Raw genomic sequence first — 21,284 nt, forward strand, 5'->3', positions numbered from 1 at the left:
ACGAGCACCACTGTTGAATGAGCTGTTTCACTTTCCTTCTTTCTAATCTTTCTTAGAATGTATCTTCTACTAAAGACTTGAAAAGAACAGGCTTTGTAGAAGTGCATTATTAACTGGCCTTCTGATGGGGCCTTTAATTCTTACTAGGATTTTATTATTAATGGGCTTTCATGAAATTTATAGAACTGTTGGTAAGCCAGTGTTTAATGAGTGCATCTGTGTCTCATGTCAGTTGGTCAAAACAAAACAAACTCATGCTGCTTCCCTCTTTTTTTGTTGTACCAAACCTTCCCCAGTGATGTCCACTCCAGTGAAGAAATTTTGAAGGTAGGTGCTCTTAAATAATCAGTCTCTGTGGTTGCTTATATTTTGCATGCATTAAACTAGCGTGTGGGGAAAGAATGTCATTCTGTTTCTGTTCTGTCAGTGGATGTTGTAGTCACTAAAAGTGGTGTATTTTGGGATATGCCGTGGAGCAGTAAAGATAAAAGCTTCAGATACAGGTGGAGTTGGAAGACCAATAATGGTCTTCCTATCAGTATGTAAGTGTAATGCAGTGTGGTGCAGTTCAAGAGCAAGACTGACAAGTCATCTGAAACAGCCAGAGCTGCTCCTTTGTCGAGTCAGGGGGTTGCCATTATTGAGTGTGTTTCCTCCAAAGGGGCTGGACATGCTGCCTGCTGTCCATACTGCCAGCCCCAGCAGCATGGCCCTGAACAGGAGCACGCACCTGCATCCGTCCCACCTGCCTGCGCAGGGCACTGCTGCTGCACTGTTTCTTCTTCACTGTAATTATAGTCCATTCGTGCAAAGCTAAGGCAGCTCTGATGCAAAACCGTCTCCGTAACTTTGTGTTAGAGTCGGCTCTGTGAGCAGTGTGCAGGCTTCCAGTAGCTGGCTCTGAGTACATGTCACCCATTCACTGTGCAGGGTGTGAAAATGCACTGGGACCTTTAATAAAGGTCTTCAGTAAAAAACACTTTAATAAAGTAAAAAATGGCTGGTCGTTCTGATACTGAGAAGACAGTTCCTTGATGTCAAATGCTGTTCTGAGACACGGGAGTCCTAACAGGTGTTTGGTTTCTGTGATTCGCTTCCCTCACTGTTGCTTCAGGTTGCTTCAGATCCTGATGCCTTTATTGCTCTCGAGAAGCTGTTCTTGAGGCAGTGTTGTAGCTGAAAGGTAGTTGTGCACAGGTGCTCACTAGCTGCTGTGCACTGGTTGGTATTGCAGCACAAGTACTCCTCCTGGAAATACTGCATCATTTTGTGTTTCACAAGACATCCTGTCTTCTTGCCTTGTGTGCAACGCATAACACTATTTTTGTAGCAACCACAGGGAAGCACTGACAAATGCATGAAGAGGTGTAGTGCAGTATATTGAGGAGTTTATAATCTACTGAAAGATTGGAGAGCTAGTCAGTGAAGCGAGCAATGAGCTGAACAGTGGGAGGGGAGAAAAGAGAAGGCAAGGGTGGTAACAGTGCCATCAAATAGTCACTCAGGTTAGTTGTAGGCTGCTTCCAAGTTTTGCACAGAAACCCCTGCAGATTGCTCTAATCCCTTCTTATAGAGCCAAAGGTAGCAATGTGGTTTCATTCCCTATGTATCTTTGCATTTCATGTTGTTCCTAATAGATAAGGAAACTAGGGACACTCCTAAACTTTCATATTTGTGCCTTGTTGAAAAAACGGCACTTGTAAATTATGGCACAGTAGACTTTCACGCTTCAGTCTATTTCATGCCAAAAGTACAAAGATGCGCTTTGTACCGACACGTTTCTCATAATTTTTTTTTTTAAGCCCCTGAGCAAACTGCGTGTGGTGCATGCTCATCATGAGATGTGTTCCGCACGAACATAATTCCTAACTTTCATTCACCTGTTAGTGATGGTGGGTGAGAGTGAGGGCAGGGGAACAGGGCAGGAGAATTCCTGAAGACATAGCACATCGGGCAGTCTCTTTCTTTGGTTTGAAACTACGTCCCAGAGCTCTGCGTCAAAGATGTCTTGGTCGGTCGGAGCAAAAGCCAATAGTCCAGGCAGAATAGCGTGGGGAACGGCTGGCAGTCAGCACTCTCTGGCTGACGTCCTCACATTATGTGAAAAGCCTTTTGGAGTGTTGTTGCTGTAAGGGGTTATAAGAACTTCTGTGAACAGGAAAGTCCTGTGCTTTGAGGAACCCCAGAACTACTCATACAGGTTTTATTTACTTTTCCCTTTATTAACTGTGATAGCTGTAAGACTGAGGCCTAATCCTGCAAATACAATATGTACTTAACTCTCTACGAGCTTCACTAAGATTGCTATTACTTGGGCAATGGGAGTATGCTTGCAGAAGAGGAGCAAGTCCTCTCCATGGTCTGGCTGCTGTGATCAAAGGAGGGTTTCTTGCTGTGGTACCAGCTCAGCTTTACAATCGGGTCAATAAGGACTTTATGGGAAGATCTGTATGAACCTCTTAAGCTTAAAACCTCACCTGTGTGTATCAGCGAAAAATAGTGTAAGCCGCTTCTCTCAATCTCTTTCCAGGAAATGACCCACTCATGGCCACCTCCCCTGACAGCTATTCATACGCCTAGTACAGCAGAGCCTTCCAAATTTCCATTCCCAACAAAGGTAAAACACCCTCTTTTTGCCAGGGTTTTTGATAAATTAGAGGAACTCTTTCCGGCTCTTGCATGTGTTTTCATCTGATTTTGTCCCTCTTTCATAGATAAAGGCTGTTAGGAGATATTATCTTTAGAAGTCAGATAAATTAAAGCACAATGGATCTTGAGTTGTATAACAGCTGCTTGCAATGTATCATTTTACTGAGAATTAGATCAGATTGTGCTTCTGAGTAATTGGTTTTGAGTGGGCTATATGGTAGTGTAACTGTCTTTCCTCTTTTTTATTTTTTTAAGCAAGATTTGTATTTTTAGAGTTGAAAGACGTTTGAGCCAGAGGGGGATGAATGAATTAATATTTCAATGACTTACACATTTGTTACAATTGTGGGCTTGAAATGTGACTGCTTTTCCGAAACATTTTAAGCATCTCATCTCTGTTGCCGCATAAAAACCATTTCATCTTTATTGCCAACAAAAATACTTGCTGACTGTGTTAAACAGAAGTGTTTGGCAGCTCTTATAATTTTTTTTTTAATATTTCTTCAAAAATGCACATACCACTGATGTGCTAGGAACACATTTTTGGTGGCAGTAGCACGTATCACTTCTCTGTCCATCTTAAGCTATGTCAGGCCAGCTTAGACTATTGGACACTTCAAAGTCATACTTTGACAAGTTAGTCAAAGTATTTATTACAGTACGTAACCAATATGCTGCTATTAAGAGAGAGCTGATTTATTTTATTCTTAATTTGCACTTTGTCCTTTCTTTCTAAGAATCACAGCATGTTGGATCTGTAGCACAGAATCAGAGTAAGTAGAAATCCAAAGAAAACGCACTTAATGTGTGTATTGACAGATAGTTGTGTGTTGTGTGCTATACGTTGAAGTGAACATCAAATGTTTACATTGATTAAGGAATTTAATTCAACGTTGAACAGTGATGAATTTAGAAAATGCTTAAGAAATTGCATACACTCATTACCTAGAAACTAAGACAGCAGTTCAACAGAGAGCAAGCAGTATTTCGTTAGGAAACCCTGTTTGGAGTGATGAATAATCTTAATGGCAAACAATTGCATTCTGGAAGAAGGTGACTTTCTAATCTGATGCTCAGAGACCATAGGTTAAAATACCTACTTTAGTGTGAGGCAAATAAAAGCAACTGATTCATTTTTGATTTACAGAACAGTATGAAGCACCTTCAAAAACGTTGCCTATTTCTCAGCCGAGAACATCGTAAGTAACCAGACTCAGTTCCCATCTCTACTGTGCAGTTATTTAAATGACCCTGGAATGAATTACAGTTTGGCTTACTTGATGATTCTGAAGATTAAGGCTTTACCAGTCTGATTTTTCTCAGAAAATTTCAATGCAGGGAATTTTCACCAACAGAAACATTACTGTTTCATGATTATAATGACTGTGTTAAAAACAAAACAAAGCTGAAGAAAAGAAACCCAACCATTAATGTACCTGATTTAAGGTTTTTTTCTCTTTTAATATTATTTAATATTACGTAGCTGTGGCTACATAATATCTTGTCACACTTAGTGCTATTCAAACTACTAATAATTTATTAAACTGACATAAATGATAAGGGATACAAAATGAATCTGATCTGTTCTGCATATAATTTTGAAGCTTGTGGGGGCTCGTAAAGCTACAGCTACCAAAACTCTGAAAACTAGGGGTGAAATTTTAAAGCAATTGTATGATAGAACTTTCTGCAATTGTGCAAGGAAAAGTTTTCTAAAAAGTGTTGTCTTAATTCTGTTTTCATTTTTAAAAGCAAACAAACAGGCAAAAACTTAAATGTTGACTTTCTAAAAACCTCTATTTATATTCTAAGAATGTTAGCCTGTTGCAAAGTGGGGTGAAGATGAAGTTTCTAGAGCTTTTTTAAATAGTATTTATATATTTCTACTTCTCTTTATCTAGTTATTCTTTTCCCTATCATGTTACGTTTTCTTTCAGAAAAAAGCTTCTTAGAATTTGAGTCTCAGTGTAAGATGTTTATGCGTAATCACTGCAAAAGTTTTACAAGGCTAGGAAGGAGTGCCAACTAACAAATGAATCGGTCCAATAGAAAATTTTAAGTTGGTGGATAAAATAACTTGGTACTTTCCTTGTAGGTTAATAATTAATTAGGTTAATAATTATCTATTAATTAGGTTAATTACAGAAATTGCTTGAAGGTAGTTTTGTGTGGGCTGACATTAGTCTTTCAGGATTAACCTGGCCAAATTGGCAGCATTGATAGCCCTGAGTAACAAATAGAAATCTTTCCATGTCTGGAAAGCTAAGGCGTCCCTGGGCAAGGCAATTGCTGAACCATTAAATGCTTATCAGTCCATGTGATATATAAAGATCTCATGTTCCATGGAAGGCTGCAAACTACAGACCACAAAGCTTACTCCATTTGTTTTCCTTATCGTGAACAATTTAATTAAAAAACCCCCAAACTGGGCTAGTCACAACTAAGAGGAAGAGCATCTCTCCATCTTGTTTGAGATTGTAGAATTTTGCATTCAATCTCTGTAAGATCTGTAAAACAACCCTTTTTATACTGTTCCAGCATCATGCAGAGGAGCCCGCCCTCACTGGGAGCAATCAGCTACTCCCTTAATCCATTCTTTATTTTACTCCTCCTTCTTCCACCCCAGCTTGCTCCTCCTGAACAATTTCTGGCAATTTTCACTGCAGTATTAAAAATACTAGTTTCAACTGCAGCAGGCTCTGCCTTCCTCCTCAGCTACCCTACAACCATCATCTTTATTTCAACTGTTCTCAGCTGCTTGTAAAAATCCCCCTAGAACTGTAGTCAGTTTTCCAGGTGGCAGAGAGAGAAGAGGCTTTCACTGTAAACAAGAATCTGAAAATACTCCTTTCTTAGCCCAAAGGTCCAGAATTGTAAATATGGCATGGTACATAGCTCTGTCCTTAGCCAACATCCCCTCTCTGCTCGGCGTCCTTCTGGGTACTTCAGAGCCAGCACTCATCTGCCCAGGGACATGCATACCCACAATCGACGACGGCAGTTGAAGCAGGAGGAACAGGGTGGTTTAGGTTTACGTCCCAAATGGAATTAAGCAAGATTTGCCCAAGAACTTCCTCTACATCTTTCCCTCGAACTCATGCGTCCCTTCTTTTTTGTTTTGTTTTTGGTTTCATTTGCACAACAGGGCTTGTTTTCTTTCAGGGCTTTCATTCTTGAATAGAGCCCCGAAGTTAGCACCTGGCTACACTGGAATGGAAGCAGCCCTTCTTTTAAAAGGGGAGATGCCAAGCTCATTCTTGGTGATGCATCTTTAACCTGGCTGGCAGAGAGGGACCAGCCTGTGCTTTCAGTGGGGTTGTTTGGCAAGTGATGTTAATTTTAGTGCTGCTTCTCGCTAAAAGAGCTCTTTTTAAATAGCTTTACAGGGAGATTGATGGTGTGTCTATAAGCTGCAAATGAACAGGTCCTGCGAATGAAAACTCGGCATCTATTAACTCCTGAGCTAATTAAAGCATTAAAATTATTAAAGCAGATTTATTTTCTTTAACTAGGCTATTTAACAATTTGTTGAAACCTTGTTTTGGGGAAACTGGTTTTGTCTATCCTTGTAGAAGTATGACTCATTTAAAGTTTTAGTGCTCTTCCTTCCTTGATCCTAAATTGAACTTAAGTAGTTGCAATGTTCTTTTATGCTGAAGATCTGGATAGAGTTTCCTTGCATTATTCTCTTAACCTCTAAAAGAAATGCATCTGTAGTCCACAATTCTTAAGGCAAAACAAAAAATGAAAACATTTTCAGAACTTTTTAGCATCCCTGGAAGTTTGTTCATTATCACCTTTGAAGGATTACTTTCCCTAATGGGTTGGGGGGAAAAAAAAAAACAACAATTCATTGAGATGCCAACAGACATTTGCCAAACTGCCCAGAAGTGTGGAGAGTGGCTGTATTGTTGCTACCCTTCCTTTTTTCCTATTTATGCCTCAGTGGACTAGCGGTGAGCTTCAGCTCTAGCCCACGTGCAAAGTTGGCACACGCAGGATTGCTGCAGACTGCATGCCATTTGCCTTCTGTAGGAAATTCGGGGGCCTCATTTTCCAAGGTGGTGTCTCATAGTGATTCCTGTCAGTGTTTACTCTAAAGAAGAGGGAAGAGGTGACTTCCACTGAGAAGGTGTGTGAGGAACTGAGGCAGTGGAGGCTGGGAGATGGAGGAGGATAGTCACAGGGGAATGGCAAAGGCAAAATGCCTGAACAAAGAAAGCGCGTAGGTCATCATGAGTGTAATCAGACAGCGCCTTTGTGGCACTGAGAGCCTCTTCTGCATCAGAGAGAGGTACTTGGGGACTGTGGGGTCAGTACCTTTGCAGGAGGTGTCACCTATGCAGGAGGGGTTGGCTCCGTACTGGTAGACAAGGAGACCTTTGGGGTTTCTTCATGCTGTCCTGCTCCATGGGCAAGAGTAGATTCGTCCCTTCTGGTTTGTGGAATTATTTGTTTTGAGATCGTGCCAGCTTCAACCGTAAACACGGTCCTATTCCAATGAAAGTATCTCCATGCACGTCAACTGCTTTGCTATGAGTGTAAAAGAATTTATCTAGGTAGTGGGGATAGTACTTAAATAAGGGAATCACTTTTTTATTCAAAGTTTTTACTCCTCTTTTGTCATGGAATCATAAAAGCAAACTGCTCAGGGTCATTAGAGGTGACCCACAGAGCCATAAATCTTTTTCGCTTTGTTCATAATTTGAAATGAAGGCTTAAAAGAGTGTGAAGGTTTCTGTAGTTTTCCTTCTCCTAACAAGCACCAGGAACACTCTCTCCCCACTTTTCCAAGGTGATGTGGTTCACTGGAGATCTTTCATATTTGTTTTCATGCTATAAAATGTGTTGTCATGAAGGGTTGGAGGCTTATTTTTCTTATTTCTCACAGAGAGCCCTTAGATTGAAATGAGGCTGAAATAAGCAGAGTTTTGACCTGATTGATTAGAACCCCTGTCTCGGTTCCTAAGCGTTTTATCCAGTTTTTGGACACTTGTGTAACTCTCTGGGTTGAGGAGTCAGTCTCCAGCTAGTTTCAAGATTTGAACCACCGTACACTTGAATAACAAGAGTTTTGCCTGTCTGCTTTCCAACTCCTTTTGGGGGTGCCTGCATGATTGCCAAAGTGGGGGATAACAGTTTGGGAGAACTTTGGGTCCCTCCCCACAAATCCTTCCCTTCCAGCCTTTTAAGGACCTCGGTAATGCATTGAAATTGCCAGCAGTAGTTAGCACCTGCAGGTAGAGGACTAAATTAGGCTTTTTGGAAACATTTGCGGGCAGCCTGCTCTCTACTCTAGCAATAGTAAAAAAGAGTTTGTGCCTCCCAACTTGTAAACCACTTTGAGTATCTGAACTGCTCAATGTTATGGTTACTGCTGAGATGTGCACAAGTGTGAAGTTCATTGTGTAGAGAAGAAATAGGAGAAAGGCTTGACCTTGGCATTTACTTATGTATGTGCGATAGGAAACTTCAGCAGCAAAAAGAGAACTCCTGTGACAGAAGAAATATTCACAGGCCCTCAGAGTGTGAACACGCACAGTTTCTGGTGCAAAGACGATGCTTTCTGCCCCTTGGGGAGCCAGTGGAGGCTAATAGCGTGCTAATTTCTTGCTGTACAAGGAGCAGATAGATTTCTTCCACGCCACCTTGCGGTCTTAGTGCCTAGGTAACTTTTCTTCGCTGTGTTAGTGTGCTAGGTAACCATTGTTGAGGAGCACTGCCCTCGTAGAACTTTGTCTCAGTTGCCTGTAGATGGCAGCCGATGACACTGACCTCCAATTGCGCAGCTCCTGAGATCGACTGGAAAGCACAGTAAAACGTTGAGGTTGTGTGTTGTCGTTTTATCATTCATTCGGGTAGTGAGAGGGTTTAGCAGATTGAGCATGCCAAATGTTCAAAAAGGATGTGGGAGGTTGGTTTGTTTTGGCAAGTGCAAACCAAGTCTTTTTCAGTGTCTGCTGCTTGAAAATGTGTCTGCCTTGGCTGATATTTATCTTCTGGTTGTCTTTCAGAATGCTCCAGGACGACCTGCAGCTCAGTGATAGTGAAGAGAGTGGTGACGACCAAGTCAGTTTTAGATGTTTTATACACTAGGCACACAGACATCCCTTTCAATCACCACAACTTGTTGCATTGCTCCGAGTTCCTTACGCTAACCTTTCCTCCCCCTCTCCTCTTTGTTTTTGTGAACAAAACAGGTTGTTGAAAAGCCACCTTCTTCACTTGCTCCTCCAAGGTACAGGTTTGTTCCCAAACTACTAGCTAGACCAAATAAGGAGGAAAACCAAAACTACTTTTTGTATATGGGGTAGATAGGTAAGGGTTCCTGGTTTCTCTTGTAGACACAGGCTTTTGTTTCTAGCTGCCTGAAGCTGCTTTTGAAAATTGGCTTGTGGGGGGTTTTACAGAAAGCTCCAATTGGAACTGAGTAATCCAGTCATGCTGGATTTTGCCTGTGAACCGTAATTTTATTTCCCCAGCTGTTCTCTTTTTTTTCTCCTCTTCCCGTCCACCACTGTGTATGTAGATCACGCTGGAGCTAATGGGATTTTCAGTTGTAGTAGTGATGGATGTGAATCCAGTTTTAGTTTGGAAGGAGGCCCAAAACAGCCAAGTGAGTGAAGAACAGGAAACGGTTAAGTAGACTCATTGAGGCTGTTTCAGCTCCCTGATAAGGCAGCTGATTGTAAGCAGCTCCTGCCATGTATTGTTAGTCAGAAGCAATATTCAAGGTAGACTCAACAGCCACATGCCAGCATTAGAGGAAGAAAGGTGGAGAAGCCCAGAATTTTTCCTACAGGAGAGCACTGACAGACATTTTTGGCTTGATATCTGTATTCTTCAAGCACAGGGTAATGGTCGACAAAGTCAGACATGCAGAAGGGCATGCCGATTCTTGGCATGATTTCTGCGTCTCTGCAAGCTCTTGAAATAGAGTGTTCTCTTGAGATCAGTCTGGATCAGCAAGGAGCTTGCCTCCAAGTAATACAAACGTGTTGATGCTGATATGGGAAACAGTTTTCAAAGTAAAAAAAATAAAAAAAAACCCAACATTTTGATTTTGTAAGCCCATTTCAAAGCAAAAAGAAGCTGTGCATCAAAGTCGTGGCTCTCCCTCACTTCTATTCATTCCCATTGTCAGTGCTGGAGGAAAACACTTTTGAGTAGGGGAGGGTGTTGAAAAAAAGCCGCTGCTTGACATGGCTGTTAACGAAACAGTTACAGCACCTTGACCAAGTAACACAGATGAAGTGAAAAGGTGAAGGGGAAAATACAAAAAAGAGAAACCATCCTGGAATGTGTGTTTCCATCTTGTTAGCCTTTATTGGAAGTTTTTCTTTTGAGGGTTGGGGCTTTCAGAAAAGCACTTGTCAGTTTCAGTTGTTTTTTAAACTTTGGTTGGCTAAATGCTGCTTCATAGTGTAGCAGTGATGTCCTGCTTATGTATTTGTCTGACTGGGTTGGAGTTGAAGGTTTTATTATTTCCAGAGGTTTTTTATTCCGGTGCTTTATCTTTTGGGTATGGCAATGTATTCCTTTGGCCTTCTCCCATCTCCGCTCACTGCCAAAACATGGGGTTTCAGTTTTACTTTTGAATCTTGCCGTGTCAATATAATAAGTAACCTTCGCCCATGCTGCTTTCTAATGTTATCTCATGGTGGTCTAGCAGTGCCCTACAGTCCCAGCCCAAGAGTGTGGCATTAGCACATTCCAGCAGCTCGGAGTCAGGGAGCACCAGTGACTCAGACAGCTCTTCAGACTCGGAGACCACCTCAGAGAGCACCTCCAGTGACAGTGAAGCAAACGACCCTGCGAGAGCGTCAGCGCCTGAGGTGAATATTAATATAAAATGTAGAGGCTGCTTAATACAGCCTCTTGCTTCAGACTCTCTGCTGCCTGAATGCAGTCAGGACAGGAGACCTGAAATAACGTCATCATTCATGTGTCCCCTTGACATCTTTGCTTCATCATCAGACTTTTTTGCCCTTTGCTTCCCTTCTAGAGTTTGTCAATTAAATAATCCTTAGTAACAGCGTAATTAGACTTTTACGTGCCTAACCTTGAAGTGTTCCCCCTTCTACTTTGGCATCGTTGTCTAGCACTCCTGGAGGAATTAGTGTCATCGCTGGGGAGACACAAGTAAGGCACAGATGAGAAGCACGGCTTGTCTGGGATGTTTGGGGTGCACCTCTGCCCATGCAGGTTTTCTGAGTGCTGAGGCTATGGGCTGGTTCAGGGTGAGACCAATTTCCTGATATGTGAAGAAGAGCCGCTGCCTCCCTGCAGCTCCTGTGCGTGAATGACAGATTCAGCTTCTCCCAGATCGCAGCTGAAGTGATCAGACCTGCAGGAAGGGCTGGAATATGCTTAGACTTGCTGCTGTTTAATTTGCCTCAGATAGTGCTTCACTGGCATTTCTGAGGCTTTTATTGGGAAAAGCAGGCAAACAGAACTTGGTGCCGTAAAGTGTCATAATTGAGACCGTGCATTTTTTAAAAATCTGCTGGAGAAGTGCTCATGTCCCATGGTTTCAAACAGTTCCTCCAGCTTGCTGAACATTCTCAGGCCAGTGGGAACTGCATGGTTATATCCTATGAACCACAGCTGGTGTAAATTAAGTTGCTGACGGTTTTGAGGTACTTTCACAAAGCCCAGAAACCTTGTAATTTATTTCTCCTCCCTCCCCTAGCCCTAGCTTTCCTTTCTTTTGCTTATGAAGCACATGAAAGGGAGAATTTTATGTGCAGAAAACAAGTTTTGAGAAGGCATAGCTTTTCTTCTCATATCTAATACACTTCACCTTCCAGCAGTTCAGTTACGGAGTTTGCCTTCTGCAATGCGGTTGTCTTTGGAAGGAAACAGATATTATACTTCTACTCTTTTACCCAATCCTGCCTGCTTTGTTTTGAAAATACTGGATTGCAAGATCCTTCTCGCTCTAGTGAAATCCTAGCTATTTGCCATTGACCATCTTATCCTTTTTTATTCAGCAAACTGTTCATCCATGGTGCTCAAGGAGCAAATTATTGCACATGGCCCATTTGTTTATAGTCAGTTCTTCACATGCAAAAGCACAGACTTTAAGACCTATAGGCAATAGTTCCTCCTTTTTTTTTTTTTTTTTTTTTTTGAAGTCTCTTACTATTCTTTGTGTTTGGAAAACCTAAGGAAAGCCCGTATGATGGTGTAGATCACAAACAAGGTAACCAATGGTAGAAGGTGCTAGAAAAGGATCAGAGTATGCCACTGTCTGCTAGCTACCTACATTATGAACTGAAGTTTGCTAAGTATTTTAACTGAAGCTTGCTAAGTATTTTGGCCACGTTTGTATAGTGTTTAAATTAAAAAAATGCTCTTTGGTGGCTAATGAGTTAAAATTCTAATGAAAACAAAGCTGATTTGTGTTGTCTGAAAACTATAATGGAATTTGTGGTTTAATTTTTCTTACGACCCCACGGTAAAACCAAACTGGTTTTTAAACCAGGTTTCTAGATTGACTCTCTGAAACACAGTTGAAGACATGTTTTGTTTATCCACATGTTCTACAGTGAGTTGAGTCTGGATAGAGAAGAAAATTGTGGTAGAAGGGATTCATTAGTCTTGGAAAACCTTTCAGGCTTTCTCTTTTTGGGGAAGAGTTGTGGGACTTCTGAGAAGGGAGAGTTGTGACTGGGGAGAATCGGTAAGGGCAGGAGTGTAACTGTGCCATGATGGTGCCCAAATAATGAGCTACACATTTAAGTGATGCTGACCCATACGTGGTGTTTTCAGAACAGGCCCCAGAGAATAATGCTCCTGCTTTGCAGTTTCTGTTGTCTTTTTTTAGGGTTAGTTGGGTTTGCTTTTCATAGAATCATAGAATGGCTTAGGTTGGAAGGGACCTTGAAGATCATCTAGTTCCAATCCACCTGCCATAGGCGGGGACACCTCCCACTAGACCAGGTTGCTCAAAGCCCCATCCACCCTGGCCTTGAACACCTCCAGGGATGGAGCTTCCACGACTTATCTGGGCAACCTGTTCCAGTGCCTTCCACCCTCAAAGTGAAAACTTTATTCCTAATATCTAATCTAAATCTAACTTCTTCCAGTTTAAAGCCATTCCCCTTCATCCTATCGCTACATGCCCTCCTAAAAAGTTCCTCCCCGTCTTTCTTGTAGGCCCCCTTTAGATACTGAAAGGCTGCTATAAGGTCTCCCCAGAGCTTTCTTTTCTCCAGGCTGAACAACCTCACCTCTCTCAGCCTGTCTTCATAGGAGAGGTGCTCCAGCCCTCTGATCATCTCTCTGGTCTTTTTCTCGTAATTTGTCAGACTACTGTTAGGTTAAGCAGGGCTCGTAGCGACCACATTACGTTATCTGACCGTGTGTCCTGGTTTGAGATAGAACAAAACTAATGTTCCTTTTCAATAATTTTCCTTTTCAGTTTAGTCTGGTCTAACTGAATGCACTCTCTGAAATTAATGGTATGTTTTTCAGACAGTGTCTGCTTCTGGCAATCAAAAAGTCTGATGCTTATAGTTAGTACCAAGGAATAGTATGCCGAGAGGCTTTTGCTTATACTTATCTCTGTATCAACCAGGGTTAGCTAACTTTGTTATGTACCGAGTTGGAAGCAGAAGAGCGGGCAGGAGCGGACAGGACAGATGACCCAAAACTGACCAGCGGGGTATTCCATCCCATCTGCCTCATGCTCATTATAAAGCTGAGGGAGCAAGGGCTCAAGTTCCCTTTTCTTCAGTGGCTGGAGTCGGAGGAGGACTCTGTCTGTTCTGCCTTTGATCCTGATCTGTGTGTTCCTGCACCCAGTTCCTGTCTGCTGCTGAGTCCAGTCTGGGATTTCCCCAGTGCTGGCTGGTGACGTGATTGTCATCCTGGGAGCTCGATATTGGGTTTATATATATTTGTATATATTTCATTATTTTCTTATTAATATTATTATATTTTCTTTTTATTGTTAATATTTCATTAAAGCTGGTTTAGGGTTTTTTTTCAAGCCGTAAGTCTTTCTCCCTTATCCTCTCTCCTTTCTCTCTTCTGGGAAGGGAGAGGGGTTAATAGAAAACATCTGTCATTCATTTAGTGGCCAGCCCAGCCCTAAACTGTGACTCCAGAGGCCTTCAGACCTTGGTCATTGCTCATGCCTTGCTTGACCCAGAGGGAAGCAAGTGTTAAGTTGTGTAGGCAGAGGACTCAGAAGAGGCTGGACTTGATGCGGTAGCCATACAATTTCTTATGGTAAATGGTTTTCTTTTGGTTAAACCACAGGAGCCTGACAGCCTACCTGTCAAACTTCAATGAGATGTGATAGCTGGCACAGCCCCTTGTCCGTTTTGCTGTGTGCAAATAACTTTCCAAAAGCATTGTGAGGACAGCACCTAAACCGTTTTTACAATTGCTGCTTTTTTTAGACGTTGTCTGATTGTGCAACAATGTTGGTTAGTGGCAAACCAAGATGAAGCTTTCATGTAGACTACTCTCTTACTGGATGACAGGTAGGGCTAGCAGAGAACCAGGAGTGCTGTGCAACATATTTGATCCTGTGCAAAAACGAGGTCTGTGTTCCTGAAGTAAGTGTTCATGTGCACATACTAGAGCATCCTCACTGTCTCACGGTCTTTCACTTTCACGCCTTTTTTAACAATAAGGAGGAAATTTTACTGGGTTCTGATAAGCAGTGCTAGGATGGAAATAGCCCATAAAGGCATCAGTGTTGCATCCTTCTTTTCTCTTTTTGTCTGCAGCCTGACCCACCAACTTCTAATAAGTGGCAGCTCAACAACTGGCTGACCAAGGTGAACCCACCAGCAGTGCCAAGTCTCAGCGAAATCGCCCATGGGGATGGATGTGAGGAGGGCCAGGAGCAGGGCGATGGCATCAGCAGCAATTCTTCCCACCAGCACGCTGAGCCGAGGGAGCCTCATCACAAAAGCTCCGGCCGAGCAGCCAGGGCTCCTCAGGACACTCATCTGCCAACCAAACACAACTGCCAGAAGTCTCCTGTGCGCACCGAGGAGCCCTCGCTCAGGCAGACTTGTCTTCCTCAAAAGAGGAAGGTGAGGGGTGGAGGGGGAGGTGGGTTTGTACAAGGGCCAAGGTGGTGTTTGAAAAACCCGTGTGGAGAGTTCATTTCTGCTTCATAGGTTGGGAGTGCACCCATTATGCTCCTCCTATAAAGGTGCTATCAAACTTCTAAAGGGAATGCGTACCAAAACTTTCCACAGATGTTTCTTGTTGATCACAAATCCCCTGCTGAGCAAATGAAAAGCCTTGTAAGCTGTCTAACAAATGCTTTGGTGGTTTAAAACATTTTTTTCTGTGTTTTCTTGAAATACTAATTTTCTCAGACACCAAAACCTCAGCCCTCCTATGTCAGAGAGGACCTTTGGGCAGCAGGCTGTGTCACAGCATGCAGCTGGCCAGCCTGCTGGGAGCATTTGTGGGTTTCTCTGCTTTCAGCCCAAGCAGAGCTTTGTAGGGCTGCAGTTCCCCCTCCCCCTGCAACTCCTTGAAAAGCAGCATAGTATCTGAAGCACCTTCCAGACTGTGGAGTCATCTGTGCTACCCATTGAGTGTCTGTTGTGGGAGAGCACCTTGCCTGCAGTTTGTGGGGGTGCCCACAGGGACAATTGACCCAGGCCACCCTGGTCTGTGGTTTTTGGTTTTGTCCATGTATGCACCTTCTGCTGCCTTTAGTCACGCAACCACAGTCTGAGTAGCGTAGTCTTTTCCTGTGTGGAATTATTTATTTCCATGAAACAGTTGTGAAGGCTTGCTTATGCAAAGAGGACTGAATTCTGCAGATGTAAACTGTGTTATTACTAGGGGTGATGGCAGCAGCCCCGTGCCTTTTACTTTTCCATAAATGCAGACTTTTGACTGAACCAGGTTCACTGATAGTAACAACCATCACTAAACCCTGCTTTGGATCTCAGCACTTGGATAAATATGTAGAAAATGTCTTTGGTTTTCCTGGAGCTGCTGTGGTGCTAGCAGCAATGCTAATGCTTAAAAGATGCGTGTATCCACTAAGGGGATTTGTAGAGTCCTTCAGCGTTAATAGTTGCTTTCCCCTGAATTACAAGACAGACCTTTATTTAACTGCGATGGTAGTAGCTCATGAGTGTTTTTGAAAGCTAACTGCCAAAGGGGACTGTGGATATACTTCCAGCCAGCTGGTTCAGCTGCACAGAGAGTTGGCTGCAGGTGTTAAGGTGAATGGGTATTCACTGTGGACGTTTCAGTGCCTGTGTAACTTTTTGGTCCTCCTCACAGAGCAGGTGGCTTAGCATGTGTGGGTGAATTACCTTGGTTCCCACGTGGGTTTCCTTTAGTCTTGTCATTTTCTGAGCTTCCCATAGTTGTGGGGAAGAGCAGGAAAATGGTGAAGAAACTTGAGAGACCCCGGCAGTCCCCCTCCTGCAGAGCAGCAAGAGAAAGGTGAACAGGCAGTAAATCTGTTGCTGCTTCTGTTGTCTCAAAGAGCCAAGAGAGGAGCTATTTGATACTAGACGTGTCTTCCCTTGCAGCCTGAGTATCTGATTGCAGGAAAACCCTCCTAAGAGACTCAACATCTGTATTATATCAGCATGCATCAGTGTCCTTGGAGGCTCAGGCTTCATCACAGCCAGTTTGGTCAGGTGCAGCTGTCAGACATCTTTTGCGGCACTGTGGAGCTCAACCTGGGAAACAGTTTAAGGACGTGATCTAGGTGCTTGAGGCTTGCCCTGAGCACGCTGCCAGAGGTAGACTCTGTGCTGAGCATAACCCACTGAGCACCACCACAGTGACGTAAACCTGGATGTACTCGAGAGAGAGAGACAGAAAGTCCTGCAATGCTTTTGGCTGCCACCAGGCGCACTATGGGTAACGCTGACTTATCAGTGTAGTTTCTTTTACATTTTCTTGGCTTGTAGCAAATTATTCTGAAGTTTTTGATTCAGGTAAGCAGATGAGGATGCTTTGTATTGTTAAGATCTATCGAGTGCAATTTAAAAGTATTATTTATTACCTCTCTGCCTTAATGGTTCCTGTGCTTCTGGTATCAGATTCTTGTTGTTGAAACCAAAAGCCCCTGTGCATCTTGGAAATCTGAGTGATCGAACTCTCCTGTGAATGCAGTTTTTTCCTTCCCTTTGATAAGGCCTATCACAAAACACAATTGCTTGCAGTTCATGACTTTGCCAGGAGGAATCTGAATACATTTCTGTACAATTCATACTGAGTAGGAGAAAAAAAAAAACACAACCATCCAGAACAGATGAAATGCTATTTTTCAGCAATGGATGTGCCTTAATTTTGATTACTGTTGGCAACAAGAGGTTTTGCGTTTCCATCCCTGCAACTACAAAATAATTAATCTATCCAAGCAAAAGTAGATAATGTCATTTTAGGATACTTCTCAGTGAGCCGGAAATCTATATCCGCTGTGCTCTGGGTTTCCACTTTGTCAGTTCCAGTATCTTATATTTTCTTTTTTTTTTTAACCAGAATCAGTCAAACTTAGATGTGTTCGTCTGTACTTTACCTGCACATTCAAAACCTGAGTGATTTTCTTTTTTTTTTCTTTTTTTTTTTTTCCTTTCTTCCTGTTAGAGGGAAGTGGAGAAGGAGATTGATAGGAAGAAAATGAAATCAGAAAAAGAAACAAAACCATTGCAGTCTTCAGCTAACAAAGACTCCCATAAATTGAAGTGAGTATACAGTGGTGGGATGGCAAAAAGATGCATAAAGCTGAGTCTTTCTCAAAAAGGTTAAGGCGAGGAACTGTATCTCCTGTGCTTATGCTTGTGAGTTTGCTTATAACTTAATGTGTCTTCTGAAACTTAATCTGCTGCAGATTTGTCTTTACATCCGGGAACCAAACATGTGGCTATGGGAATATAATGTATTCACCTTTTTATTTGTTGCAGATGTGAAGGTTGGGTGTCACTTATCTATCTTCCTCTGTCTTCTTAACGCTGAGGATTATGGTTCTAATCATTCAAGCATAAGCTGATGTTTCAGTGGCTTGTTGTCTTCCCATACTTGGTTTACAGTGCTGCAAAAGCGTTGAATGTTGTTGCATTTGCCTTGATTTCCTACAGTTGAGATGGGAATGAAGACTTTACTATTTTAAACATGAACTTGTCCATCCTGCAGCTTATGTTGCTGCATGCTCTGATCCATGTATTACGCATAGCTCAAAAAATCTGTTTATGCTGCAAGAAGTTTAGTTGCCAGTTATGCCCATGCTGCTTTTCCTTCTAAGCTGGTAGGCAACCATTTGCACTGCTGTCTTTCAGACCAGATGCGGGAAACAAATCAGTGCAAAAGAATTTTACATTGCTTGAGTTACAAACAGTGTGGTAGACTGCCTGCCTGCGGGATGCAGGAGTCGTTTTCCCTTCTGCAAACTACCATGGTGGTAATCTGTCAGCAGATGATTGCCCTAGATGATCTGGGAGGTGGCAGCTGTTCTGTGGGGAGTAGCATGTGCTTGTTCTGCATGATAGTTTAGGGGTTTCAGGGGATGGCAAGAGGTTGAAGATGGTTGAAGATGTCTCTGGTTGAAGATGTCCCTGCCGGGGGGAGAGGGGGAAAGTGTCGACTAGATGACCTTTAAAGGTCCCTTTCAACCCAAACTATTCTGTGATTCTAGGTGAGTAAGACTTAAGAGTTCAAGCATCAGTTATTTCTGCTTTCATGAGAAATGGAATTAGCCTTAAAATGGTTTTAAAAAGGGAGTTGGACTAAATGATCCTTAAAAGTCCTTTCCAACCCAACCCATTCTATGATACTACGAACTTCTTTTTCTTTGCCCATGTCTTCCTCATTCTGGGTTCTGCTGTCATACTTATTTTGGGGAAGTTTGTGCTCTCACTGCATGAGAAGCAGCAGAAAGCTTTTTGTCAGATTCGTGGTACTTCACATGCATTTAAAGCTCTTAGCCTTTGTAAGGTGAGAAGATGAGGTGAACGCGTTTTGCACACAGAGAAACCGAGGTGCAGACAAGTTGAGTTGCTTGATCAGATTCTTGCCGCAAACAGGTGAAATAGCTGAAAGTGTAGCCCTGAAGTCATGACTCTCGTTCCCATGACTGAGCAGAGAGAGTTCTGGCAGCCTCTTGGGAAAGGATATTCTGCTAAGTGTAACTGAATGTCCATAAATTTCGACTTGGTGATTGTTGCTGTTTTCTTAATTGGACAGGTTCTGATGAAAGAAAAAAGTCATGTGTCAATGCTGATACTGTCTGCTCCCTCAGCTGCTTTTGCTGTCACCAGTGACAGGCTTTGAATTGTACTTATCGGCTGGCTGCTGGTGCACACGGTGTCTGTGCTAGGTGGGACCTGTCTTCTCCCAGCTTGACAACACAGAGGTGGATGTGATGGATATTGCAGAACTCTGTTTTCTTCCCTTGCTGCCGTGTGAGGCTGCTAAACTGGGATGCTTCAGAAGCACATAGGTGTGCAGCTCCCCCTTTCTCTAACTAAACCAACATGATGCAGAGCCAATAAGCTTTTTGCAGTGACTGGCCCAAATTTGTATATGGGTGAAACGCACAAAGCCCAATCCAGAAAACAGAGTTGTATGTATAGGTGAGTAAGGGTAGGGAGCCTTTCCCTTTTCCACTAAAATCATCTCGTTGTCTTTGTCTTTTTTGTATGTGACCTAATGGACACACAGCCAGCATGCCTTTTGAATCATGAAACTGTGGAATTTCAGATGGCCTTCATGGCCAGGAATTTCTCATTTATTCAGCATAGCATTTGCAGTGCTTCTGGTACGTCTCCTGAAACTTAACCCATAATTTGCATACCAGTGTACTGCCAGCATTTTGGCTAGCTCTTTGCTAGAGCTAATGCTTCTAGGAGCATGTCTTCAAATGGGCAGTGTCCCTGAGAGGGGAGGCTCATGCATCAGTCACGGGGCACTGCGATCAATTCCTGCTTGCTTGTTGCTTGAATTGGAGGTATTGGATTGGTATGTAGCGTTGAGGTTTGTGTCCTGACAATACGACTAAACTGCTTTTCTGCAGAGAAAACATTGACGTGCTCTTAAAGCACTGAGACTTTGGGGCTAACATTTAGTTGTATGAAGGGATACAGAAGGGCTTTAATTCTGGGGTTCACTCCTCCCTTTTGCTCAGTGAAAATGAGCACCCCTTTTAGCCGTGTTCTGGCTTGCAGAGTGGGAAGGATAAGGATGCGTTTTTGGGGAGAGAGCTGTACCAAGGTAGGGAAGCTGGGGAGCATGTGTGCAGCGAGTAGGGACTGTACCATGGGAAAAGTGGGTTGTGGAAGGCAGGAGAGGACTGTCCTGTGCACAGCAGAATGAAGCAAGATGTGCAATGTCATGCTTCGGTCTTCTCACTGGGTTTAACTTAATTTCCTGCTCTTCTGATGTTGCAATCCATGAGTTGGGATCCACTGTTCGGTGTTTTCCTCGAAACTTTGAGAAGCTGGATAAAAACGATGTAAGTGAGCAGTAGAGAAACAAGGTTTAGAGCTATCTGGTGCTGCTTAAAGCTGCCAGAGTTCCCTGGTAATCCCAACTCCGGATGATCACAAAACTGATATGCCACCGTGTTATTAAATGTGATAGCCTCTGCCATTATAAAGCACAGCATTTTAAGTCTCTCTCACCTGAATCCTCTCAACTTTATAAGTGTTGTGTGGGTGAGCTGGCAAGTCTTAAAGGAACAACTCAGTTAAACTCGGTCAAAGCATATACAGGATCAAGTGTCAGGGTGAGTATTTCTGACCATAGAAGATATCTTCTAGCATAATGGGGAGAGAGAGTCAGTGCTGCAATTCATTTGCCTTGTTGTGTGATTTGTCCCAGGGATTTTAGTTGCTGTTATTACCCCTCTCCCATTTTCAGTGAAAAGAGGCTGTGTTGGAGGGATGCCTTTTTTGCAACATCCTGATATTCTGGTTGCAAGTCTTTACTCCAAGGACAAATCTTACTCCTACTTGAAAAGAAACTTTCTTGTGTGGTGTTGGCAGCTGAGGATGTGGTATCTAATGCACAATGAAATCCCTGAAGTTTCATTTTGTTTTTGTTTGATTCTTTATGTTAACAAGTCCTCTTATACTTCCAGAGAAATTTAAACAGAATTGGTACATGAAGTAACTAAGTTTTTTAAAAAAAACCTACGTTATATGTACACCATATTCACCCCAATTGCTGAATTCGCTTCCCATCTCCAGAGCACCAAAAGCTTTACTTGAAAACCAGAAGAGAGATCTCCTGCTACCGCCACCTCTGCCACCCATGTCTCCTGCACATCCTCCACCAAAGTCAACCAAGATGGCCCAGAAGAGACCCAGAAGTGAGACTGGTGAGCTGCCTGCCATGGATAACACTGCCAGGAACAAGAGCGACCACAAGGATCCTTTGTTCTCCAAGCACAAGAAAGTGGAGAGAAATCACACTGAATTGCCAAAGGGCATCGAAGTAGGTATCCATTATAACTGGTGGGATGTTTCCTGCAACTCATGAGCGCTGTGTGATTGTCTTTAGAAATGTGCTCTGAGGATATTAAAAAGGAAGGAAGATAAATGAGCCACCAAAGAAAGCTCTTGGAAGCAATTTTGCTCCTTTAATGGCTGTCTGGGACCATATGTTGCTAGCCCGAAAGCCTGCATTGTAAC

General features: G+C 42.8%; 2 protein-coding genes across 2 annotated transcripts in view; both read left to right on the plus strand.

Moving 5' to 3' along the window:
* LOC309671545 (kelch-like protein 8) overlaps positions 1-21,284 on the plus strand; it is a gene marked incomplete at its 5' end in the record, with an annotated part of 659,404 nt that overhangs the window by 91,431 nt on the left and 546,689 nt on the right. The window lies entirely within an intron of this gene.
* LOC309671201 (AF4/FMR2 family member 1-like) overlaps positions 1-21,284 on the plus strand; it is a gene marked incomplete at its 5' end in the record, with an annotated part of 52,807 nt that overhangs the window by 21,766 nt on the left and 9,757 nt on the right. Inside the window, 8 exons of the mRNA XM_082482406.1 lie at positions 3,387-3,422; positions 3,797-3,848; positions 8,664-8,718; positions 8,850-8,887; positions 10,322-10,484; positions 14,394-14,678; positions 17,251-17,342; positions 20,841-21,087. Coding sequence (XP_082338532.1) covers positions 3,387-3,422; positions 3,797-3,848; positions 8,664-8,718; positions 8,850-8,887; positions 10,322-10,484; positions 14,394-14,678; positions 17,251-17,342; positions 20,841-21,087 — 968 coding nt within the window. The remainder of the gene's footprint in view (positions 1-3,386; positions 3,423-3,796; positions 3,849-8,663; positions 8,719-8,849; positions 8,888-10,321; positions 10,485-14,393; positions 14,679-17,250; positions 17,343-20,840; positions 21,088-21,284) is intronic.

This window comes from Vanellus vanellus (assembly GCF_965231255.1).
Source record: "Vanellus vanellus genome assembly, chromosome: 4".
Classification (NCBI taxonomy): Eukaryota; Metazoa; Chordata; class Aves; order Charadriiformes; family Charadriidae; genus Vanellus; species Vanellus vanellus.